This window comes from Callospermophilus lateralis, chromosome 16, assembly GCF_048772815.1.
Source record: "Callospermophilus lateralis isolate mCalLat2 chromosome 16, mCalLat2.hap1, whole genome shotgun sequence".
Taxonomy (NCBI): Eukaryota; Metazoa; Chordata; class Mammalia; order Rodentia; family Sciuridae; genus Callospermophilus; species Callospermophilus lateralis.
Window position 1 is genome coordinate 88,857,446 of NC_135320.1, and position 26,944 is coordinate 88,884,389.

Sequence of the window (26,944 nt, forward strand, 5' to 3'; positions counted from 1 at the left end):
TCTCCTGCCACTTCCACCTCCCTCCACATGCAAAGAAATAAGAACTCAGAGGCCAGAGGGCCAGGAAGGGCTGCCCAGCCCTGTACCCTGGAGGTGGGGATGGGTTGCTCATTACCTTTAATTTCTTTGGTAAACTTTACCCTTTGGGAATCTGTCAGAGGTTTTTGTTGTTCTTCAATACTTTTAAAATCCAAAACTTCACAAACGAACTCAATTACTGGCTGTGCCTTGTAAAACGCTGTTGCCGACACTGTGGATAGGAAAGGAGAGCCGAGGCTTGTCTGTGCCCCTGCAGGTGGGTCCTGGCAACCCGAGGCTTCTGCAGGCCAGCCCGCCACCCAGGGTCCCCACCCGAGAGGGGCGGGACCAAGACCCAGGGATTCAACATCGAGGGGTTGGCTGAGCCTCGGTGAAGAAGTCAGTGACAATAAAACTAGTTCTTAAAAAATAAAGCCTGACAATCACAACAGCTGGGGTGTTCTAGATACCGCTGAAGCAGACATTTCTAGAAGTATTAGTCCCTTTATATAATCATCCATTAATAAATGTGTATCTGAGCAAGATAGCATCTTGAGGCCTTTCTAGAGCTTTCCATAGTAGCTAACTCTCACACGAGAATTCTTTTTTCTGAACTTCACTCTTGTCTTGTTAGCAGAGAACAAATGGAGGCCCAACACTGAGGGGCAACCATCCTCAGGAAGGCACAGCCATGCCCACGCATGGCTGGTGCGCAGACGGTGCTCTTTTGTGAGTCTACAAAGACAGGGGCAACTTGGGAAAGCTCTGGCTGTGACTTGGGAAAGACCTGCTAAGGGTGGCCAGACACGGCTGGCCCCGACTGTACTTGAAACTTGCAGCAACTTGCGAGCCTAAGATACGAGGGCGAGAAGTCAGGCATGCAGTGCCAACCCTACGCCTGGTGACCTCAGTAACACCAAGGGCCATGGCAGAGGCAGCTCCTCGGGCCACCTCAGCATCCCAGGGCTATGATGCCTCTGAGAACCACTCCTGACCTACATACCACACAGGTGACACAAGCCAGGTGTCAAGATACACCAGTGCTTTGCCATAAGCCATGTTTGGAGCTGGCCACAAGAGTCCTCCCCAAGGTCTTGGCTCCTCCACATGTTCCCCAACCCACCCACAGTTAGGGCCCAGGGCTTTGCTTACCATCTATATTCAGCATCATTTTCCAAAGAGAAGGTCGGACGGATTGATGGAAGCCAAACCACACTTCTCGGCCCCCACCAAGAGGATTGGAGCAGCCCTCAGAGGCAGTGAAAAAGGAGCGACCCACAGGGGTGTACCTGCAACCACAGAGGCCTCGCCTGATGAGCGCACAGCCAAGCAGGGGCAGGTCGACCTCACCCGCCCTCCTTCCATGCCAGCCAGCAGGCAGACACACTCCAATCATTCTGTTTTATTCTTCTGTAAGGTTGCTTTTACCATACTGTACTCCAGGCTGTGTTCACAGCCGACCGAGGGACACTGTGCGGGCAACAGCCCTGGGGACTTGTGGCCTTGCAGTAGGGACAGCATGAGATGTTTAACCTATTACACAGCATGGAGACCCAGGGGACCATTCTCCTCAGTGCTGTTGCCAGATGGCCTGAGACCCTGGTGGCCACAGCTCACGGACGCATGGCTGGAACTAGAGGGTGCTCTTTTGTGAGTCTACAAAGACAGAGGCAACTTGGGAAGGTTCTGGCTGTGGCTCAGAGTCTCCAGGTACATTCAGAGTCCCGGCGTTGCCTGGTATTTCCCACCCACCTCAAGGTCATCACCCTTACTGCTCATCTTAAGAGTAGCAGCTATGCATGTCAACTCTAGAACAGGGCTGTATCAAGTACATGGGGCAGGCAGACAGACGTGAGCATTTTCCAAGTGCCAACAACTATCAGGCTGAGGCAGCTGGACTGGCCAGCCCCAGGCCTTGGGGAGAGGTTGCTTCGGGCTGTGTGGTTGCTGAGGATGCCACAGAGATGCACAACCCAGCATTTATTTCCCATTTTGCTCAGCTGTTTACTGACTGCTTCCTAGGCACCAGGCACCCAGAGGCAGGGCTGAAGCTTATGCACCGGGGACAGTAAGGTCAGCACAGGAAGATCCACATGCCTGGGGTTACAACTGTCTGGAGTGCTGAACGGAGCCAGGACCACCTGGATACATTCTCCAGAGCAACCATGCCTAGGGGCTGCCTGGGATGTGCCACCATGCAGGACCCCGCAGGAGGATGCGTGGTTTAGCAGAGATGCCTGTGGGTCACAGTCTTAAAGATCACGTGGTCCTTTTCATTTCCCACCTAAGATGTGTTAAATCTGCCACTATTCCTACTGTTTTTCCAAAATGAAAATAACCATTTCTTCCTGCTATAAAATTAATGTAAATCATCCAAAAGAATTCAGAAACAAGATCACTACAGTCATTCCTGCCACTCAATGAAAGATACAGACAACATTTCAACAACTGCCCTTCTGGATGTTTCCTTCTACACACACACACACACACACTGCCTCTCCCCGATCCACAGCGCCAAGCACCGTACTGAGAGAAGCGTTATCAGTCCAGACAGTGGCAGATTATATACCAAGGCCCTGCAGTGTCAGCTGGTCCTGGGTATGGTTACCTCCACAGACCGCTCCATGGACGGAAAGGAGCCTTCCACTCTCTCCTCAATTTCTAGCTGAGTTGCCTTTTAGTGAAAGCCTGCTCAGCCCTGGGGGCACTTGGAGTGCAGCTGTTTCAGTTTGAGGTTTCTGCTTTTCTTTTTTTTTTTAAATATATATATATATTTTAGTTGTAGTTGGACACAATACATTTATTTATTTTTATGTCATGCTGAGGATCAAACCCAGGGCCCCACATGCACCAGGCAAGCGCTCTACGGCTGAACCACAACCCAACCTCCAGTTTTTGCTTTTCACAGAGCCATTCACATAGCTCCTGAGGTCCCACTATGTGCCAAATGTGTGTGTGTTTGGCGGGGTGGGTGGCACTGGTGTGAAGACCCAGGTCTGGATGTGGTGAGATGGCCTCACTCCTCCAGGCTGGTCCCACAGAAGTTAGCACAACCCCTGCCCAGCAACTGGGCAAATGAGGAGTCATTAAAATGTTCACCTGCCCTTATTCCCAGCAACTTGTGGTAAAAAGCTAATCCCACAGAATGAACCAAGAAGTCTGGGGGCTGGAGCTGGGTATGGTGGCTTATGTCTGTAATCCCTCCTTGGGAGGCTATGCTAGGAGGATTACAAGTTCAAGGCCAGCCAAGGGAACTTAGTGAGGTCCTATCTCAATAAATAAAAAGGCCTGGGGATGTGGCTCAATGGTAGAGTACCTAGGTTCAATCCCCAGACCCCCCCCCCCAAGTCTGAGGCCTCTATTCTGCTGTCCACAGTCATGAAAAGCTGTGGAGAAGGTCTCTGTGGGGTAGACCTGCTGCTCAGTACCATACTGTGACTCCAGGGGAGACGAGCACAGGAGCACCACAGGATCCTCCAGGGGGGTCTGTGGAAATCCACGCATGTGGGGCACAGAGATAGGGAGGTGACCTTGAGGTGACCTTGTTGTGCTTGGCTGAGAATGCTGGTGATTCATTGTAACATGGGATGCTTTCCACGCCGGCACCATCTACTGCCTTCACACAGAACACCCGCCAACTCTCCGAGAACCCTGTACACTTCCCAGCACACCTGGGATGAGAAACAGATGCCTTCAGCCCTTGGTTCCCCTGGCGCCCTTACCTCATGGATGGCAGATGCCTCATGACCACATCCAGCGCCTGGATCGTCTCAAAAGGGACACTGGGCAGACGCCCTGAAAGTGCGTCATGTAAGGCCTGCAGGCTCACACAGGACACCCACTTGATGGATACCTTGAAGATTCGATCTTTGCCTTCTCCTGGCAGTGTGACCTCCAGCTCTACCTGCAAAAGGTCAGAAGCACAGTCATTCCCTCCTAAAAAGCCACTCAGGATAGCTGGCAGTGGGCAGGCACAGACTACCAGGCCAAGACACTCCCTGAAGCTATTTACCCATCCTCTGGCCACACGTGGCTCCTGAGCATGTCAAATGTGATCAAGAAACTGAATTTCTAGCTGAGTTGCCTTTTAGTGAAAGCCTGTCTACACAGCTGTTTGTGGCAGGTGGCCCACATGAAGAACAACGGCCCAAGACTCGAACTTGGGTTGGTACTTAGCAAAAAGCCACTCTTCCCTCAGGAAGGGCCTCTGGATCACCCTTCACGCCCCTGCCTTGCTACACAAGAGGACAGGCCTGACATCGCCTGCTCGCTTGGCCCCACCACTTACAACCTGCGGCTTGAGTGCCACCAGGCCATCAGCATGTCCTGACTGTGGTACACACAAAGCCCCCAGGGAGTCACGCAGGGTAGAGGCTGGCTATAGTAGCTTCACTCTGCTGATGACACGTCCCAACACCTCTGGAGTAATCACCTGACATTGAGGGACTGCCTACATTTCATCCTCAAATGCCCACAAATCCCAGCAAGGGAGACAGGGCTCACCTTTTTTTAAACACATTCAGACTTTACAACAGCCCAGGGCCACAGCAACATGCACAGGCAGGGATGGAATTGGAACCAGGCTGGTTTGCACTGAGGCCTTTCCACTCAGCACGTGATACCTGGGCTACGAGGACCTCAGGCACCCTCAGGCATGTGACTCAGATGCATGGACACAGCCCCAGGCCCACCTCATGCCTGTACCTGCTGCCTCTGCCCCATGTGCTTGTAGCACCCTTCCCAACTCAGGTACCCTGCATATCCTGTTCAGCCTCGGAGTCCTGGTCGAGTGTGATCCGATTGTCCTGGGCGTTCGCTCACTCACAGGCCAAACACACTGCTCCCAGCTGCTCATCAGCCTCCTCTACACAGCCTTCCCTCCTGTCCCATCTGCCACTCCTTGCTTGAGCCTCCCAAGGGCAAAGATCAAAGCCCACTGCTGCTCTGCACATGCTTTATATTCGGGCCTTGGCCTCCAGCTGTGCCCTCACACCTGGCCACACCTGGAGCTCCGCTGCACCTGAGACTCCAAACTGGAAAGTGCCCGAAGTCCATCTGCTGGGGGGGACTGTGGAAACTTTGAAGGCTGGAGGTCTTCAAACTCTAACACTGGGGAAAGGAAGAACCACCAAGGGCACTGCACCCGATTCCCTGCAGACTTCAAAACCAGACTAAGCAAAACAATGAGGGGCACATGCACTAGAAGTCAGGGTGGACCAGCCCGAGTCACCGGGACAGGGAGGTACGTGAGAGGGCACTGTGGGCTAAGTGTGGATGGTGGGTACATGGGTTTATTTCTACTTTTGGTAAAAGCTGCAGTCAGTCATCTGATGCAGCACTGATAATGCAGTAGGCGTCTTCTCCTGTTACAGCCATGGCCTTGAGATCCAGAGCGGCTGAGTGAGCTTCTGGGACCACAGGGACAGGAAGCAGAAGGTCTGTCCCTACCTTGTGGAGCTGTGATGGGACCAGGCTGCCATGCAGGACTGGCAGAGACCTTCATGAGGCTCCACCACAGAGGTGACTGGAGAACAGTGCACGTGGGAATGGAAACCGGCATGCAGGTCTCTCAGTGGGGACTTTGAACCTGCTCACCTCTACCAGACACATCTCCACAGATGTGAAGAATACTCAAAGAAGTGGTACCTAGCAGATGCTTATTAATGTCATTCTTAAAAAAGCCTCTAGGATCAAAACTGAGGACCCTATACTTTCAAAGTATAGGGTATAGAGCACCCCTAGGTGATCTACCACTGAGCTACACCCCCAGCCCTTTTTATTTTTATTTGAAAACAGAGTCTTGTTAAGCTGCTGAGGATGACATTGAATTTGCAATCCTCTTGCCTCAGTCTCATGTCACTGGTATTATTGGCGTGAGCCACTGCAACTAGCTATACTTACATTCTTAATATGTTCCAGCCCAATCTCCTCTTGGCCACACAAAAAGAGCTGCAATGCCCACCCTGGGCTTGGCAACACCCTCTGGACAGGCGTGCAGTCATTTAGGGTAGAGGCTGGCCAGTTCATCCCCTCCCAGGCAGAGTGGCCTGGCAGCTTCTGGAGAGCAGGCCTCATTTGTGTCTGAGCTACTGGCTGTGCCCATGACACAGCAATATTTGGGCCTCATTAACACAGCATTCCAAGAGCCCCAACTGAAGCACGGTCCTGTGGCCCTAAGGCCTGATCATGGCAGGTGGCTCCGTTAGGCCCTTCTGCATGTGAGGAGTAAGCACAGGGCTGCAGGAGGCTGTCTATGCTGTAGGGACACCATGACTGTCACTTCTGAACATGGAAAACCAAAACGTCAGCACGCAGCACCAACCTGCGGCCCAGGTAAGCAACCTCCCCAGCAGACCTAACACTGAGCCACGGACCCTGCTCAGAGGTCATCAGAGCTGCTTTAGTGCCACTACACAACTAAGAAGCAACGGAAGGAAAATGACACTTTGAAGAACACAAAACAACACGTGTGAGCCTGGGGACAGCGAGCTCAGTGTAGCAGCTGTGTTCCCAGGCATTCTGGCACAGAGCTCAGCTGTCAGGTCACTGAGGCCTGGAGGTGCCCTGGAGAGAAGGAGAGGCAGCTCTAGGAGGTGGGCTGGCATGGTCAGGACCCTCCTGGACCCAAGGAGGGTGTCACACCCACTGCACCAGCCAGGCTGGGAAAGAGGTGCAGCTGCAGGTAACATCCTACTGAAATGTAACCAAGGAGCTACTGTCTAAAGGGCTTCTATGATTGCACAGCAAACAATCATCTTGAAAAGCAGATCACCGTCCCTTCAAATATGTGGGATGAAAACGAGTCCCAGCCAGTGCATCTGCAAGGTACACAGGACCTCTGCGTGATCCTTACAACTTTCCGAGCCTGTCTCTTACTTTGAAAGTGAGGGTGCAGGCCTGGATGGTGAGGAGGAGTCTCTTGGCTTCTTTCCACAGGGAGGAAAAGCAGGCAGGTAAATACACAAGTGGGAGGGATTAAGGAAAGGTCTGGAGGGAAGCCACCTCAAACAGGTGTTGTGCTTGGACATCACGCAGAGCCCAAGCAAGCACTACCAAAGTCCCCACTGAGCCTCTGGGCAGACAGGGATTAGAGGGACAGCTGGAGATTCTTCCCTTACTATAGGTGATGAAAAGCAAAAACAAAGAAAAGCCCCGAAGATGACTCTGCTCCATGCCACACAGCAGTATGGACACAGGAAAGGGGACGGCTCTTAGCTCTGACAAAAAGGCTTCACCTCACTGTCCCACAGGTGTGTGGCAGAACCGTGCCAACAAGTGGGAGGGGTGTGGCAAGAAGGGGAGACCATGCCCACCGGAGCAGGCTGCACCCAGGTCTCTGGGAGGTCATGAGCCCCGGAGGTGTCAGCTGGGTGCATGAAGGCCACTGCAAGCACTGGACACCCCAAATGATGCTCTGGACCTGGGCCAGGATGACAGAGCAGTAACAGCAACCAAGTACCTGTCGAGTGCTATCACGTCCTGGCAGGGAATGAAGGGCTTCACATACCCGCTATGCAGAAGGAGACGCAGGGATCGGTGCAGCATTGGGGACGAGCTGGAAACGCAGAGCTCCAGAGCCACTGGAATCTCAGGCGGACCCGTCCTTCCTGGGTGTGCCTTCCAGCACGATCTGACCTCTAGTGCTGTTGAGGGGACACTGAGTCTTGCCAGTGGAGGCTGTGCCAGGGTCCCAGCACCAAGAGGGGCAAATCTACTTTGGGGTTGACTTTCACAACGACTTGTTTCGAATTTGAGCAACAGAGACTCCCCACACCTTCTTAAGGTAAGCTCTCCTCGTGTCCTCCTGGAGTCTAATTTTAAATACGTACAGACAAAACTGTAAATCCTCTCCTTATATTTTTCTTTCTTATATAAATTTAAACCAAAATAAATGTAAATTAAACATAAAACTCTTTAAGATCAATAACTCACATCACAGCATGTTGATCTGCAAAGGAGATCACGTTCAGCCCGTTTGCATCCAGTCCTGGATGCCCTCCAACCTGGGACAGGCCTTCCACCACCCTGAGCTGGCAACAACAGCCCACACACCACTGGTGACTCTGGGAATCACCATGAGACCAGAGCCAGGCGTGGATGGCACCTGGCCTCCAGCCTCCTAACGCACAGTCCGCCTGTCAGCACATAGCGCTGTGCGCAGAGGGCCTGCAGCAGAGGCAGACAAGCTGGAGCAGCTACGGAGCTCACCTGCTTTAAGATCATTATTAAGATGCAAAAGCACAAAACACCTCCACCTCTGTAGAGGAACGCAGTTTGAGATGGCAAGTCCTTTCTTCCTCAGGGACCCGGGGCTGAAGGGGCTGGTCCTGTATGTCCTTCCCAGAAGGGATCAGCTGGCACATTCCCACAGCTGGTAAGTGGCTCCTTTTTCTAGTGTTTGTTAAAGTATGTGTAAGGGTTATTCCTTAGCTGGTCTCTGCTCCTTCTGAACTTACAAACACCCACTATCATCCTAGAGCAGCAGCACATTTGTTAAAAGCTGATGCCAAGAAATGACAGCTTCCAGGGAGAGATTTTATTACTTTTAAACAAAGCCACAGTAAGGATAAAGATCATGAGAAAAGGAGGCATTTTAATGTCACTACCTGTGTGACTTGACAGATACCCTCTTCTGAGTGCCCTCGATCACTGGCTACAGCAGAACGTGCACTTCGTTTTACTGCCAGTAACATACACTACCCCGTGTGAGCACACTTCTTTCGTGGAGATGATGGGGATAAGCCCAAGGCCCACAAAGGCCTGGCACACTCACGCCACGCTACACCCCAGCCATAGACACACTCATCCACAGGCCTCGCCTGGTGCTGTCTGGGGCCTGCATTTGGGGTGCACATGTGCTGTGTGGAGTGGTGTGCTCTGTATCTAATCCATGATCACTGTGAACTGTACCACATGGAAGGTGGTTTTCATGGGGCTCAGGATGAAGCACATAGGCAATTAGCCGCCTTTTCTCCTGGTAAAATGATGCAGTATGTGATAAGAAGAATTAACTTCAAACCATCTGCACTGCATTCCAATGCACTTTACCCAATTAATGGCCTTACCTTATCCCTCCCAATTGGAAGGGGCATAGCTGTGTAAAGATTCTTCCTTCCATCAAACACTGGCTTCCGATCCCCAAAGATCTGTGTTTTAAAGTGCTGGACCATATGTTCCACTATTTCCCTGAAACAAAGAATTCAAGTCAATGACAATAAACATCCAGGAGCCAGCACAGCCGGACAGCACCCTTCCGACACTGACTTTTAACAAGCCTCCTAAGAGCCGAGCTTCGTTTTAGGAACGTGAGTTTTCACTCTCTTCTGTAACCACCACCTAGAACCTGCAGTGGCTAATGCCTGTTCAATCTGGTCGTGCAAGTACACGTACCCACAGCAGACAACAGGTACCTCTGGAACCTCCAGAACTCTCGGGCACCCTAAAGAGTGGCACTGATGGGGTTCTCATCCCAAAGTTGTAGATCAGACACGGTGTCTCTGCCATGACTGTGCAGGGCCTCCGCAGCATACAGGGGATACCCCTGTGGGGTTCAGTCGTGGGTCTCATGTGACTGGCTTGGCCTTTGGTGCTCTTGGGATCATCAGACCAATGTGTCCCATGTCATTACCAAGAATGAAGACCTTGAAGTTGACTCAAAGCCCAGAGCGGCATGGCCCAGTTGGCCCTGCCAAGACCCAGCCCACCTGCGTAGCCAGCAAGTGAGGTCTCGGCACTCTGTGCTCCTCTGGCGTCACCTCAGCACAAACCTGATGAACACAACCATGTTGCTCTGCTGCTCGGCGTGCAGCAGGCCGGAGGGCTCTCTGTGTGCCCTCTGCACCGAGCACACATGTGCAGAACACCGCAAATGGCCAGGACTTGGCTGCCCGTGGTTTGGAGGCTTAGAACAGCAGCCCCTCACCTTCCGGCTTCCATTTCTGGAGGCCTTTGCTTGGCACATATTCCTGGCATCTCGGGGGCTTCTGGGGCATGTTTCACCTCATTAGCTACCTGCTGCTTACACATGCTGTCTAAGGAAGTCCTGACACCAAGCCTTGGCCCTTACCTCTCCCAGGCAGATGAGGCAGTTCAGGACCAGACCATACCAAAGAAACATGCCATGCTAAGTAAGGGCCAACTTGCTTATCTAGAAGCAGCAAAACAGAGAACAGGGCACTTCTCAATAAACTGTACCAGGGCAACTGGCACCCAGTATTCAAGAAAGGACTTGAGCCCACGCTCACGAACACTCTCTCTCCTGAGCTGAACTCATCCCATGGGGTGATCTGGGGCAGGAGTCGGAGCCCAGTACTGGGCAAGGCACCAGGCATGCAAGGGCAGGCATGTCCTAGGTGAGCCAGGAGGCTGCTCAGCCGTGACAGCCAGGCCGCTGCCCCAGACAGCCCTGTGCTATCCAGACCTGTGTTGCCAAGATAACAGCCCCCAGACCCACGAGCTACCCCCAGGCCTCAGCACTCCGATTCTGTACAGAAAAGACACTACTGTCCCAGGTAAAGTCCAACAGAAATTGGCCAGCTGAACAGGCCCTGAAAACCTGCTAGGAATCCCAGCTCTTCTTTCTTTATAAAATTATGGCAAGGGGCTGGGGTATAATTCTGCACTTGCCTGACATGTGTGAGGCCCTTGCAAACCATGAAAAAAAAAAAAACAAAAAACCTAAAATATAAAACTTAAATGAATAAAATTACATTATAGTAAAATAAAAGGTGACATCAATTCACGACTTCCGCCACCTCCTCCGTGTGCGGTGGGGTGTGGGGGGAGATAAAGTGCCAGACCATTCGTCCACAGACTTTCTCATCTTTCTGGACAAAGCTCCATACCCACGAAGCATTACCTCCCTGCCCTGTCCCCAGGAAACCTGGGAGGAACAGTCAGGTCGCCATTCCCAGAGTCCCCGGATCCAGATCTTCCTCGACATCAAGGTGGACCACAGAAGGCCAGGGGCTGCACTGCACCACACGGCTCCGCAGAGAAACCCCTCCCCAAACACAGTCGCAGGATGGGCCGGGCCTCACTCAGAAAGCCACGACCAAGAGGCCCCCTGTCCACCTTCTCTGGGCACCCTGTGCACCCGGTACCTGACAGGGAAGTCCTGGGCACAACAGCGAGGACAGGGATCCAGCCTGCGGGCGTCACTCTCTCCAAGACCTGGAGCAGAACCACTGGCTCAGCCCACAAGAAGCTAGGCGGCAGACACTGTCACCTGCACTTCACACCCGGGGACAGGAGAAACACGGCAGGGAACGCACAATGACGTGGCCTGGGCAAGGGCTCGCCCGGGTCCCTGCTCCTGACCCCACAGGAAGCCACCACTCCGAAAGCAGAATGGGTCTGTGCGCTGGGAAAAGCCAGCAACTCCCTGTCACCGCTGTTCTCGCCGCCATCCCTGAGGAAGACTCCGCCTCAAAATAGTCCTTCTCCCGGGTCCCCAATTACACAGGCTTGGAGTCCAGGCATTCTCAGTGCCAAAGCCAAGACACCTCCTGACCAAACCCCCTCACAAACACCCTTGCTGTTTCACAAACGCACAGACACATAAAAATAAATGCACTATTATTTTTTATACACATGGTATCCAGCACATGGTTTGAAGCTTGCTGTTTTCCTAATATATATCTCAGAGACCTGTCCTTCTCACCATAGTTGATGAGGCCATGTGGCCTTGAAATACTGGCTTCCTGCACCGTTCCATGACACTACTGCAGTCCCCAGGTCTTCGTACCCAGAGGCTCCACCTCACTGGGTTGGTGGTGGCCCAGAATCCCACCTCACATTCACTGGACACTGCCATTCATTTTACCTCCCTACGGACTGACATTTAACCAGTGGTGTGTTCTCTCTTTTTTTGGCCATTGAAATATTCAGAGTCAACATCGTGTATGTGTGAAGGACAATCAGCAGGCCCTGGGATACACAGCATTCTTATTTACTGTGCACATCTGACTGCCTTCTAAAGTCGACATCAATCCACACTCACAGGTGGTCGGTGGGCAGTCCCGGAGCACAAATGGGAGGCTTCAGACACCACTGCCATGCGGCCAGCTTCTTTCCCTGGCCTGAACCAGAGCTGGAGATCAGCAGGGAGGAAGGGACAGGCTACAGTATAAGGCTGGCAGTGATGACCACATGAGGTCTTTCTAGATTTCTGCCCCACTCCTGCATGTCCTGCCCCCGGAAGGTTCTGAAGTGATCTGCACCTCGATAGCTGGGCTCACAGGAGCAGCAGAGGTGGGTCTGGGCTGCACATGTGGCCACAGCCGGCCCGACTCTGCTGCCTTCTCCACCTGCAGCCTCCCTGTGGGCTCAGCAAGGCCACAGGCCCGAGTGAGGCACCCTGAGACAAGGGACCGGCCTCACAAGGCTCCCCACTGCAGTACCACTCAGTCACAAGGTTGTGGCACTGCTAGATACAGAGGTGAACGAGAGGAGTGGTCACAGGCTCGCCCCTAGCATCCCCACAGAGGGGAGGGCAGTGTCTTCTCATGGCGCTGCCGAGAGCTGCGACGGTGGACTTCACATCTATCCTACACCACGTATGTGGTGGTGGAATCATCTTCTTGGTTTTTGCACATACTACCGTGTGGCAGGAGAGAGATGGGCACAGAGATAAGGTGGGGCCACTAGGCAGCCGCACCCAGGGCACAAGGCAGAGTCAAGCTAGCGTACTTCTCTGCTTCCCATCTCTGCCAGGAGGGCATGAGCACAGTTGGGCCCCAGGCAGACTCATGCCCTCTGGGGACAGAAGCCGTGTCCTGGGGTATAGTACCTGCCACCTGAGCAGCACAGATGTTGGTTAGCTACAAGAGGGAGGGGGAGCCCAGTGCTGGCACGTGGGTCTTCCGAGCACAAGTGGTGTGGCCAGGGTTTCTGTACACCTGGGGCAGTCATGCCTTTGAGCCTGGGTGGTAGTCCCCCAGAGTCAGCAGTGAAGTGGATGTAGACTCTACAGCTTCTACCTTTAATGAAGCAATAAGACCTACTGGGCTGCCTAGGCACACACGCAGCCCAGGCACTCTCTAAGGGCAGGGTACTTCCGAACCTCAGGGCACGTGGACACACAGGAGTGGCAGAACAGCCCAGGAGAACTCCTACAGTGATCACCAACCCCTTCCGCTCCTGCCAGCTACGGAGCCTTCATGACACCAGCCTTTAGAAAGGAGGCCACTTTGCACTGCGCTGAAGACACAAAACCCTAACGGCTACGGCACCAAATCCAGGAAACAAGCAGCCTTTGCTACTCTCATTCTAGATCTGAGACAACATCCTAGGTCTCGGAAGTCCCTGTCCCAGAAAACTGAAAAGCAAACCAAGAAGCCAAAAGGGGGAGACAGGATAAAAGATCTAGAAATACCCTCAGTAAAGAGAGTGGTTTAGCTGGGTGTGGTGGTAGGCACCTGTAATCCCAGCAGCTTGGGAGGCTGAGTCAGGAGGATCGCAAGTTCGAGGCCAACCTCAGCAACTTAGCAAGAACCTAACTCAAAATAGACAAGACCTACGGCTATAGCTCAATGGTCAAGCGCCCCTGGGTTCAATCTCCATACTGCGTCCCCTTCCCCAGAGCCATTTAGCCAGTTGTGCCTGTACTTTCTGCTCAGAAACACATTTGCCCCCACCTCTACCACTCACACTGGGGACTGAACCCAGGGTGTCTACCACTGAGCTATACCCTTCGCCCTTTTTGATTTTGAGACGGGGTCTCAGTAAATTATTGAGGCTAGCCTAAAACTTGCAATCTTCCTGCTGCAGCCTCCCAGTGCTGGGGTTCCAGGTGTGAGGTACTGTACCCAAGCTAGAAATACTTTTTAATAAGGGTACATTTAAAGGACCTTGCGCTTTCAACATGTCCTGGGCACACTGAAAGAATCCATCAGCTAGTTTCACAGGTAAAGGAATGGAGCTCTCAGTCACCCATAATCATATGCAAGCTTCAAACAGGACCAAGCATTGCAGCAAAGACTGCTTTACCCACAATGCAGCAGCATACTGCACAGCCAATCCGAAACGAGATCTCTGCCTCCCACGACACAATGGCTTAGACTTATTGCGCTAAGCAGCTGTAGTGGAAGAGAAAGGCAAGAGGCACTGAGAGCTGGGTAGCTAGGGCCGTGGATGTGCAGGGAGGTAGGCACTGGGGGAAGGCCACACATTTGTCCTCAAACCCTGCTCTGGAGCTGTCCCTCTACCACCTAGGTTAGGAGCACAGAGTTCTGCTTGGCCAAGGTGACACAAAGTGGCATCCAGAGCCATGCAAGAAAGGAACCACAGGGCATCAGAACAGACAGCAATGGACTCCTCAAAAGACTCGGTGTCATGTCTAACAAATGCAGTGCAGGGCCAGGTGGGTTTCAGAGGTAGCGCACTTGCCTGGCATGTGTGAGGCCCAGGGTTCCATTCCCAGCACTGCAAAAAATGAATATTGAATGATAATTTTTTTTTAAAAAAAAATTTACATGTACTTAAGCCAGTAAAGGTGACATGGAATCTAAGGTAAAGCCTGTAAACAGAAACAGACCTTGATGACACATCTTTTTTTTTTTTTAATTTTTAAAATTTTTTTTTATTGGTTGTTCAAAACATTACAGAGCTCTTGACATATCATATTTCATACATTAGATTCAAGTGGGTTATGAACTCCCATTTTTACCCCAAATACAGATTGCAGAATCACATCAGTTACACATCCACATTTTTACATAATGCCATATTAGTGACTGCTGTATTCTGCTACCTTTCCTATCCTCTACTATCCCCCCTCCCCTCCCCTCCCATCTTCTCTCTCTACCCCATCTACTGTAATTCATTTCTCTCCTTGTTTATTTTCCCATTCCCCTCACAACCTCTTATATGTAATTTTGTATAACAATGAGGGTCTCCCTCCATTTCCATGCAAGTTCCCTTTTCTCTCCCTTTCCCTCCCACCTCATGTCTCTGTTTAATGTTAATCTTTTCCTCCTGTTCTTCCTCCCTGCTCTGTTCTTAGTTGCTCTCATTATATCAAAGAAGACATTTGGTATTTGTTTTTTAGGGATTGGCTAGCTTCACTTAGCATAATCTGCTCTAGTGCCATCCATTTCCCTGCAAATTCCATGATTTTGTCATTTTTTAGTGCTGCGTAATACTCATGGTGTATAAATGCCACATTTTTTTTAATCCATTCATCTATTGAAGGGCATCTGGGTTGGTTCCACAGTCTAGCTATTGTGAATTGTGTTGCTATGAACATCGATGTGGCAGTATCCCTGTAGTACGCTCTTTTAAGGTCTTCAGGGAATAGTCCGAGAAGGGCAATAGCTGGGTCAAATGGTGGTTCCATTCCCAGCTTTCCCAGGAATCTCCATACTGCTTTCCAAATTGGCCGCACCAATTTGCAGTCCCACCAGTAATGTACAAGAGTACATGAAAAAATGCTCACCATCTCTAGCAGTCAGAGAAATGCAAATCAAAACCACCCTAAGATACCATCTCACTCCAGTACGATTGGCAGCCATTAGGAAGTCAAACAACAACAAGTGCTGGCGAGGATGTGGGGATGACACATCTTTTAATTCTCAGACAAAGAACGCTACCACAAACAAGCTATTAGTATAAACATGCACCAAGATAGAAATAATGAGTGAAGGGATGGGAAAATATCATTAGAGAATGTAACTATGAGAAAGAGTCAAATGCAAATTTTAGACCTAAAAAGTAGAATTCCTAGTGAAAAGTTCACTGGACGTCTAAAATAATATATCAAATACTGCAGAAGAAGAGCAAAGTGATCTAAGAAAATTCAATAAAAAATTATCCCAAATGAAAACGGGAAAGGGGATTTTGTGTTTTTTTTTAAAGTCCCAGCCTCCCTAGCTTGGAGTCAGCATCAAATCGCCTAACATGAATGTGATGCTTCTCCCAGAGGAGAAAACGGGAGAGGAAATTACTTGAAGAAATTCAAGCCATTGATTTCCCCACCTCATGAAAGACAGCATCATACAAATCAAAACAATGAATCCTAAGAAGGAAAACTACACATAAGCACATCAAAGTCAAACACTGGAAAAGCAAACTTTTAAACATTTAAAGAAAAAAGACAAATTACACTCCGGGAGCCGTGATAAGAACATAGACTGACATTTCATCAGAATCACTGGAGTTAGAACAAAACGAGGGCTAAGAATGTGGCTCAGTGTCAAAGCACTTGCCTACCATGAGCAAGGTCCTGGGTGGAAAAATGGCATTTTTCAAGTGGTGGGGAGAAAAACTACCAATTAGAACTTTAAACCTAAAGCTGGACAAGTAGCTCACACAGAACATGCACGAGGCCCTGCGTTCAACTGTCGGCCCCTGGGAAGACATCTATACCCAGCAAAAATATCCCTTCAGAATGAGGGGGAAACAAAAACATTGGAACATTTTTTAAAATGCGAGGCTGGGGGTATTGCTAGTGGTCGAGTGCTTGGCCAGCATGCAGGAGGCCCTGGGTTCCGTCACCAGCTTGTGAGATAAGATAAGATGCTGTCGGAGCAGATCACTGGCAGACCTACCTGCAAAACAATGAAGGCTAAAGGACATTCTCGGGTTGAAGGAAATGGAGACCCAGAAGGGCACTAGTCAACAGAAAGGATCAAAGACCACTCTATGCAGTCAACATAGGAAAGAGAACAACTCTTCTAATTGTTTAAAAATAAGAACATTGTATTGGGCTGGAGTTGTATCTCAGTGGTAGAGCACTGGGTCTAATCCTCCATACCACATAAAAATAAATAAAATCAATGTGTGTGTCCATCTACAAATAAAAATATTAAAGACAAAACAAAAGCGTCGTACTGAAAACTCAGTGACACCTGAGGACAGTGGGGGTGGATCAGACTCTTAAAATCCTTACATAGATGGAGCTGAAAGAGTCCTGAAGGCAAACCCAAACTGACCCAAAACAGAAACACAAAAAAGCCACATGTCCACAAGTCAAGGAGGAGGTATCCGATAAAGCAATTTAATGGCAAAAAAAAAAAAAACATTCCCTACAAAGAAAACTCTGTCAGTATAACGGGAATGCCTTACAGTGTTCTCAGTTGTGCCTCATAGCCCTCATATCAGCACACGACAAGAGGGCTGGGGACAGTGCAAGAGTGCTTGCCTTCCATGCCTGAGGCCCTGGGTTCAATCCCTAGCACCGAAAAACACAGGACTAACAAATTCAATCCAACACTGCACAGAAATGATATGTATGAATTTAACAGCAAATACAAAAAAAAAAAAAAAAAAGAAAGAAAGACATGATGATCTCAATAGATGCAGAAAACGTGAATCCAAGTCACCACTGAGAACAATTTTCAGCAAACTAGGCTGACAAACCCTCAGCCTGACAAGGTTCTGAGGGTCTGGAAGAAGACCCGACAGTTAGGACCACATCTTTCAGACCAGAACAGACAGATGCCCACACTTCTGCCACCAGGCTCGACACTCCACGGGTGTCCCACTCACACGAAGGCAAGAGAAATAAAACACATTACAAACTGGGAAGAAGGAAAACCATCTTTATTAATAAAAAAATAATGAAAATGTTTTTAACTATTGGGATACTGTTCAGATAAGTATAAAATTCACCAGTAAGTGTACAATTAGGCAGGTGCTGTGGCACACACTGGTAATCCCAGCAACTTGGGAGGCTGAGGCAGGAGGATCACAAGTTCAAGACCAGGCTTAACAACTTAGAGAGTCCTTGTGTCAAAATCAAAATTGCTGGGTATGTGGTTCAGTGGTACAGTGTCCCTGGATCCAATCCCCAGTAAAAGGGAGGCAGGGAGGGAGGGAGGGAGGAGGGCAGGGAGGGAGGGAGGGAGGGAGGGAGGGAGGGAGGGAGGGAGGGAGGGAGGGCAGGGAGAAACACACATGATTCAATGATTGAGCATATCCTGAGTTTTTGACCATCACCACAACCTAGGTTTAAAGTATTTTCACCACCCCCACAAACAAACTCCAGACTCATTAGAAGTCACTCTTCCACCCCTAGAAAAAGAGATTTTAAGATACTATTCACAACAGCAAAGAGCACATCATGTGTTTTTAGAGTCAAAGCAACCAGAGTTTAAAAACTCCAAAGGGCTTTTAGTAGAGTCTATGTGGAAAAGCAAAGGACCAGGCACGGCAGAGCAACTGTGAAGAACAGGAGGTCTTGGTCTCTCTGAGCCAAGCCTGTCATGCAACCTCAGGGAACAAGACGACGAGTGTGGCCTACAGGAGAAGAGACGCAGCCCACACACAGACCCCACCCGAACCACCAACCCATTCCCCTTCAGAGACTTACATCTAGAGTCTACCAAAATCTACAAATTAATAAAAAGATAATCCAATAAAAATTAAAAAAAGACTGCAACAGACACCTTACTAGAAACAATATTTGATCAATATTTAATACATGAACATATGAATGTAAGCACATGAAAAGGTGCTCTGCCCACCAGTATCAGGGGAATGAAAATTAAAACCACCAGGAGAAGCCGCCACACTCCCCCAGAAGACTGGCCCACTAGGAGCTCACAAGGGCATGGAGAAATGGGATCCTCTCACACTGCTGGTGGAAGCAAAGTGCGGCACTCACTGGGGACAATCCTGGGGGTGGGGGTGTTCGTAGACAGCGAAACCTACACCTGCTTTGCACCTGGCCACTCCTCTCCCTGGTATTTATCTAAGAGAAATGAAAACATATGTGCACCCCCCCCCCAAAAAAAAAAAAAAAAAAAGACTTGAGCAAATGTTCTTAGCCGCTTTCTATATACTGGCCAAAGCTTAGCCTGCCCAAGTGTCTAAAAGGATGGTGTTTTGAGTACACAATGAAGTTTTTCTTTTTTAAGTATTTCTTAGCAATAAGAATAAGTTACAGTACATAAAATGATACAGTTGGTGAATCTCCAAAACTAATCCTGGAAAAAAAGAAGTTAGGACCCGAGGACCCCATCCCATTGCTGTGTCACTCAAGTCTCTATGAAGAGAAAAAAAATCTATGGTGACAGAAATCAGAACCTGTGACCGACTCACAGAGCTCTACATTTACAGTGTATTTCACTGCAACTGTCTCAATAATAAAATATTTTTCAAAAACAAACACAACAGAAACTTTAAGAAAAAAAGTCAGAAGGCCACGCTGAGAATGTGAGTTGGTTGGTTTAAAACAGAGTTTGTCTGCACAGACCCCGCCCCATAAACCAGTGAAGAAGTGAAGGACGGAGTGGAATACCTGTTAACTCTCCTTGGACACTTCTCTGGCTTGATATCCAATTCGTAGTGATAGATGTCAATTTTGGGGATGTCCATTTCGAAGAAGTTGGCCTGTAGTTTGATGGTTCTTCCCGAGGTCCCAAAGTCAGGTCGAGGTGGCGGCTTGAAGGCATATCCTTGGATGGGTGGCGCGGGGGGCCCAGGAGGCACAAGCACTGGAAAACAGTGGGAAGAACCCTGTCATCAAGGCCAGCAGGCTTGCCCCAGAGTGGGGCAGGCCCTGCCTTCAAGCCCTCAGGACTCCTGTGCCTTCTCAGCCACTTCTCCTCCTGGGCTCTCACATGCCTGGAGGAGATCTGAGGCTCACCACCCACCCAGCTGGATGCACTATGGCCTGGCCTTGTCCCTGTGCAGACCCTCCTCATCCCAGGGCCCCACTGCCAGGCTCCAGGGCCTGTCTGCAGTGCCTCCCTCTTCTAATGGCGTGGTGGCAAGTAACACTGCACCATGCCATTCTTTTCCAAATTTTCTGCCCAGATCTTCAAAATGGATCTGCTCTACTAGGCCCTTCCCTGGAGGCTCACTGCAGCTCAGACTCGGCATCTATAGTCACCCTTCTCTCCCCAGCACCCTACTTCCAGGGGCAGCCAGGGGCCTCCCACACAGTGTAGCAAACTGCAGAGCGTGCCTCTGCTCACCTGCAGCCTCCTCTACTGCCCAGCCCTCACCCTTCTCAGCCTGGGGCTGCATGTTGTCCTGCAGGGCTCCACACACAGGCCTCACAGCAGGTGGTGGTAGTCTTGGTCTCCCCTGCATCCATTTGCCCAGCTGTAGCCAGAGTTTCTGATCACTTTTGGTTCAAATGCTTCTATGGCTCCCACACCCAGGCCACACATTCAAGCACTTGCCAGTCCTTGCCATCTGGCCTCAGATTTACTTCTGCACTCTAACCACCTCCCAGCCAAGAGAGCCGGCCTCTCCTGCTTCAGACACTGCGCCTTGGCTGTGATTGGGGTCCTGATGCAGTGTTCCCTTTGAGGAGCTGCTCAGGCATCATCAGCCAGGACGCATCCTCCCCGTCTCCACCTCACCCTACTCCTTTCCCACTCTAGGCCATGCTGTCATCCTGTTTACCCTGTTGCCCCCAGGGTCTTGGAAGGCACAAAGGAGCCTAGAACCATTCGATCAACCCTTGAATGACTATTTAAAGTCACCCAGAAAGCATCCTCTGTCATGACCGAAGTCCCAAAGGAAGATGTGCATGCCATTCCAAGTCCAAGGCCAGCTTTCCTAACGCAGAAGTCCATGCACACGTCTGCCCCAGGGCCTGAGCAGCACTTGCTGTGTGCACCCACTCCCTGGTGCCTGAGAGCCGTGCAAGCTACTCCAGGCATTCTCTGCAGCCCTGGAAAGCACAGCTTCATGCCTGCGTCTGCAACAGACCAAAACTGTATTTCCACAGAGGAGGTGTCTCGGTGTCAACCTGATCACAGACCTAAGGGACATCAATCACCAACGGTTTGTCACACCTGGGGCACTGGAAAGACAGGCACCATCAAGCACTGGCAAGGCAGATGAGGCCAAAGGGCAAGGCTCAACTGTGATAAAGGGGTCCAAATGTCAAGGTGGAGCCCCTCTTTCACTGCTATTCAAAACAGTAATTCACTCAGAAACACCGGTACACGGGCAGTGGAAAGAAACGTCATGTCAAATTTTCAGGCACTCCATAATGGTAAAGCTCAACCTGTGGATCTAGGAAAACACAAGCACTTGTTCAACAAGGACTTCTCTTACTTCCAAAAACCAAACCCTTTCCATTTAAAAAGAATTCAGTATATTTCAGTACTTACTGATATTCACCTGAAACAAGTAATTTACTAAGAAGAGCAAAAGTGATCTGTTCTTACTGTACTTCTGACCTAGGAAAACTCAGTTCTTGAACTGTTTGTGTTTTGCTTTCTATGGACAAACTTATATGCTCAGGGGTTACTAAGGTCACTGAGCTGTTTCCATAGGTACCGACTTCAGGGGAGGAGACACTTGTGCAGAGGCAGAACACTCACCGCACAGCAGCACACCGACTGCGCCCCTTCCCTGTTGGGGGCCCAGGAACAACTGTTCTCAAGCAGCTCCTGTTGTTTCTGAGTGTAAGTCACCCCAACTGGAGGAAGCTTTTCCCTTTTTTGAGGCAGTACTGGGGACAGAAACCAGGGCCTCACATGCTGGGGAAGTGCTCTGAACTACAACCCCCAGCCCGATCTTTTCTCTTTGGCCAGTGATACTTTCCACTATGGACTCTGTGTCAAGGAATGGACATCACTGTCCACATCAGCTCTGCAAACCTGGTCCCTTGAGGACAAGGCGGACTGAACAAAGAGGATACCAACAGACAAATGCTCTAGTTCTTAGGTCTCCATCCGTCCAACCCAAAAGTAGAAGCAAAGTTACATTAGTGCCCAGGAAACATTCAGACACAGAGACCCCGATGCTGCCCTGCAGTCCATTTCAGGGCCAGAACACTCTCTTGGTGGAAAAGAATGAACAGTCCTTTGCTAGCAGGTATGGTTCACACGGTGCTCATGGGCGTTCCTGACTGAGCCTCTCCGGCACAGAGGAGGGGTCCGAGGCATTGATGGAGGGAGCAGATCCTCATGGTGCAGCAGAGACAGCGCCAGCCAGTGCAGCTGATGGACTGGTACTTAAAACTGACCAGCAGCACAGATTTGGGCCAGGTCCTTTCTGGAGTCAACCCTGCTTCTCCTAAGGAGCATCCCCTGAGGCCTCATTCCTTTCATATTTACTGTGGGAAACCAGCCCATGTTACTAACCACCAGCCCATGTTACTAACCACCAGCCTGTTACTAACCACCAGCCCATGTTACTAACCACCAGCCCATGTTACTAACCACCAGCCCATGTTACTAACCACCAGCCCATGTTACTAACCCAAATGAATAAAAGCCATGAGAAAATACAAAGGCAATATATTTATAAAATGAACACCTTCCCCCGACAGTTCTTCCTTGCTGCTGGGGACAATGAAAATACTGAGGACTTCGCTAGAAGGCACATGGAACAGAAATCCCCAAGTTAAAGTCATGAATGTCTTCCAAGCAGAGGGAGTGGACCCACACCTCCTCCCTGGGGAAGGAAATTCCCTGAATAACAGGAACCCTACACAGGCCTCAAGCCCTGGGAGTGCCTGGGCTATTTTTATCACTCACAGGGAGTCTCAAGTGTAGGCAGAGGGATCAAAACCCAGGCACCAGAGAGGAGAAAGCACGGCTCCTGCTGCCTGCCCTGGCCTCACTCTAGCTCCTGCCATGCGCTGCCCACCCAGCCCAAGTGACTGTGCATCTTCCCCAGGGTCCTAGCCACCCCAGCTCCCCCGCAGGCATTTCCTCCAGACCACAGGCAGCACACCAGTGCTTCTCATCTGGGATGAATCACTTGGGCTTGTTTTAAATGATTTCCACTTGTTTCTGGAGCCTGTGGGAAGAGAAGGAAAATCCCTCTTTTTCATCTAGGGTTCCCTGGACCCTAACAGTGGGAAGGGACCTGCGTCTCCAGGAAGGAGCAGTGCCATTGCTCTGCACATAATGACATACCCCTGGGCTAGGCACTCCTTGCTGAGCACCGCTAGCAGCGAGAGTCCTGAGGCCCAGAATCCAGCAGTGTCGGGGACAGTGGGTGCAAGTGTCTGCTGACTTGCATGTCACTCAGCACAGCGGTAATAAGATCCCATTTTAGAGAGAAGCAGCAAGTAACTGACTTCCTGTGTGAGCAGTTGGGTCACCACCAAGTCCCAGTGTGGATGACAGGCGCAGAGAGGCATGCCTGTGAATGAGGTCCCCCCAGATGCCCAGGGACACCTGCTCAAGAGCCACCTCCAGGAACAGCTGAATGTGCTCATCCCTAGCCCTACCTCTAAGTCAGGGCGGAGGACAGGGGAAGCCTGCAGGCAGAGGGAGAGCGCCTAATGATGAAAACGCGCTCACAGAGACTCTGCTGAGAGCACTGTGGGAGAGGGTTCCGCGGTCACTCATGTTCAGGACGGCTGGGGGCACGCACTTCCACGCCAGTGTAGCATGAGGAAACTGCACAGGAACCTGGACAGCTATCAGGTCCATGGAGGGGTCCTTGGGAGCAATGGCCAGATGCCTGCTTGTGCTTTCAGCCACCCTAGGAAGGCCCAGGTCTGTCCTCAGGGGCCTGGTCAAAGATTCAACTAAAAGAGCCATAGCCCACCGCTCCACAGCTGGCGAGCACCAGCAGAATGACCAGTTGGGCACATGCCCCCACCATCACCCCTCAGGCATGCTGCAGGGAGGTTCAGCAAGGCCAGGGCTGGGCCTACCTAGGAGATCTTACTGGTTTTAAGCACAGCTGGGTTTTCTGACTACTCTGGTGACCTAATCCCAAAGGGATCCTGGTTTGAAACACATGGGCACAAGTTGGAACCACACTATCCCCTCTCTCCACTGGAGTTGGTGAGCCGGGTTCAATGTTCCGAGCTCATTTATAGGCCAACCAGCACTGGAACGAGGGGAGAGCAAACATTTCCTGTGGTGAGCTCACTGCCCAGGCAGGGAGCGAGAGGGCATGGAGGTGCCCAGCTCATTTGCCTAGTGCATACTCAATGGTCACCTGTCCCTACTCTAGTGACCCTGCTGCGGAAGGCAAACTCATGCCTGGCTACGAACCCTTCCCAGGGAAAGAGGCTGAGCAGCCTTCCAGATCTGTGCTGTGTGTCTTCTCGTTAGGTACACACCAGTGGCACCAGGCTGTGTGGGGGAGGGGTGGGGGCGCACCCTGGCACACTGCTCCTCACCAGCCCAGGATCTCAGCACAGTCAGGGGGCATCATCCCAGGAAGCACCCAGGGCGCACGCCATGGAGGTCAGGGAACTGTTCCCACCCACTGCGGGACACGTGACCAGGTATTCACGGTCACGTATTGTTTCTTTGATGATGAGAACTTGCTACAGAAAGAGGGGAGGCAAGTAACACAGGTAGAATGCTACCACCCCAGGGGCAGCCCTGCAGGTCAGGTCTCGTTCTAGGTGCACATGGAACTAAGCATGTGTGTGCTAGCTTGGGATAGGCAGCTTTAGCTGCTGATGCCGACTTTAACAGCTTCCAACTTTTCACATTAAATAATGTACATACTCTGCTGAGGCCCCTTGTGGCAACTTCTTCATCCTGAAAGAACCAGGGTGGTCAGCGGAGACCCTCTTGCTACACTGAGCCACCTGCCCTTCTACCCGGCAATGCAAGCAAACCCAACCATCCCAACACACCCCACCCCTCCTGGCCAGACTCTGGCCTCTGGCCTACAGTTTCTGAGCCTCCAGGCTATCACTGATGAATTGCCCAGTGAGTCTGGCCCTGGCCCAGGCACCAACCCAGGCTTGGAGCCCCATCCCATCCCAGAAGAACCCTTACACACTCCTGGTGCTCCCCAGCCCAGGGACGCAGTGCAAAGCTGAGCCCAACAGCAATGGGACCCTGGCTCCCTGCTTCCCCTATGTCTGCCTCAACCCCAGCACCAATGCTCCTGTGCTGCTGGCCACACCCCGATTCTGAGGGGTTTTAGTGGCTATTGTGGTTTTGACATTCTGTGCGCCTTGAGAAACCATGGACTCCCTGGCCATCTTTCCCTTGGGACAAAACCTACACACAAAATTGGCAGGCAAGTCCCTGGCACCAGAGTCCTCACCAGGAAAGCTTCTCAGGCCATCATCATCTCGTCACTTGCCCTGACCACGTACCCTGGTGGCAAGTCGCCATGCACCCAAGGGCTGGAATTTTCACCCCTGGAACTTGGAGCGGCAAATTTAGATGAGGAATATTTTAGCTGTTCTCCCTTCCACTAGGAATGTGTACAGTTAGTCACTGCAAGGCCAGGAGTACTTGCAACTCAGACAGAAAGCACAGCTGACCCCATGTCACACAACAGTCATTATCAAAGCCACAGAGTGCACTTCAAATCACCCACTGTGTGTCCTTGTAATCAAATGTGATAAAGAACTCATCTGAAACTTTGTCACATTTGGCTTGGTGTCTTGATAACCATGCCTTAGTACAACTGGCTAGGTCTGCCATCCTATTTTGTTTTGTCCTTGAAAACCATTTTTGGAAAGGAATCCTCATTAGCGTCACCAGACTGACCTAACCTTTGAGAACTACCTCTCCTCGGGCCCGGTAGCCTCCTTTCTAAAAAGAAGGTGCCTCGGCTTGAGAACATTACCCAAGCCTGCCCTGGTCATCGCTGGGGCAGGATGGGCAGGGCCTACTGTTCCTCTGCCACAGCCCCCAGGCATGCACCTGCCAGGGTTCTGAGGAGAAGCAGCTCCCAGGATAGGCTCATGCACTGCAGGTCCAGAGGGGGCTCTGCTGTCTCCATGGCTGCACTGATGTGCACTGAGCTCACGATGCACCAGCTACCATGACAACCATGCTCTCAGAGTCTCACCACACGGGCTGCCTGGGTGTGGGTGGGGCTCAGAACCAGAAACAGAAAGCAGCCATCCTGGCCAGGTCTTACACCCATGCGTCAATGCTGTGCCCCCAGTTGCGGCACCCCACTAACATGTGCCTGGAGAGCTAGCAAGCAGGTGGCCGGGGGACCTGACACTCAAGCTCTGCTGGCACCCCTGCCCAGAGAAACAAGTAGCCACTGGCAAGTAAGAGGGTCTAGCGTTGAGGGCACTCTGGAGGGCATGCAAGCAGAAGAGTGCGACTGCCAGAGATGAAATTTCTGGTATTTTCTATAGACTTAAACATAAGCACTTCAAAAAACAGCTGCTCAACCCATCAGGTTGGTCTCAAACCTACACGGCAAATAACCTCATCCCAACCCCCGCACCCCAATCTCATCCCATTCCAAGTGGCCAGGCTTTCACTGTACGCCAACTGTGTAATGAGCACCAGCACAGGGCCCAGGACCACGCCCCTGACCACAGCCAATGCCTGACAAACCTCAGAACTGAGCTGGAAGTCACCTTAGAAGCCAAAGCGGGAGAGAATCACTCACTCCTCTTCCAAGCTGCTGGACACACAAAGCCAAGGAGACAGTCTAGGGCCTTGCTCCATCTAAGGAAGGGGAAATGAAAAGGGAACTGCCAAGAGGCAGCACCCAGACTTCCCAGAAGGGCTGGCCACTGGCTGCAGCTTCCCATCACACCCTGCCTGCAGCCCGCATGCCTTGCACGACATCTTAGTATGAGTTACGGGGCTTTTGAAAAACAGAAAGATCCGCATCATGCTCAGTCTCGGGTCACTCGTGAAAACTGAACCCCACAAGTCACCCAATTAACCATGAGCTCAAGAACCCCAGGGCCCAGGTCTCCCACAACGTGCCATGCTGCTGTCCGAACCAAGCATGGCATGGAGCTCGCAGCCCTCCAGGGGGCAGGCCCAGCAACCCCCAGGAGGGGGCAGGAACACTGCCGGGTTCCAGCTACTCACCTGAGGCCTCGGGGTGAACATCACTATTCCAAGCCACACCTCCCTGATCTCCCTCAAGAACTCTTGTTGTCACACTGGTGCCCTCTAGGAAGTGTGAAGGCCACATAAAGTGGCAAAAACGGCTCAGGATTGAGGAGCACTTCTGTGCTACAACCTGGGCCAAGCTGGCATAGACACCATCTTTTTTATGCCTCTGGTAATACCTGCAAGGGGAGTCACAGGCTGCAGGGTTGACA

General features: G+C 51.1%; 1 protein-coding gene across 1 annotated transcript in view; it reads right to left on the minus strand.

Moving 5' to 3' along the window:
- Nucleotides 1-26,944, minus strand: part of Ago2 (argonaute RISC catalytic component 2) — a 98,913-nt gene that overhangs the window by 32,498 nt on the left and 39,471 nt on the right. Inside the window, exons 2-6 of the mRNA XM_076836215.2 lie at nt 19,259-19,454; nt 9,084-9,204; nt 3,741-3,922; nt 1,171-1,307; nt 116-250 (exon numbers count right to left, since the gene is read on the minus strand). Of these exons, the coding sequence (XP_076692330.1) occupies nt 116-250; nt 1,171-1,307; nt 3,741-3,922; nt 9,084-9,204; nt 19,259-19,454 (771 nt within the window). The remainder of the gene's footprint in view (nt 1-115; nt 251-1,170; nt 1,308-3,740; nt 3,923-9,083; nt 9,205-19,258; nt 19,455-26,944) is intronic.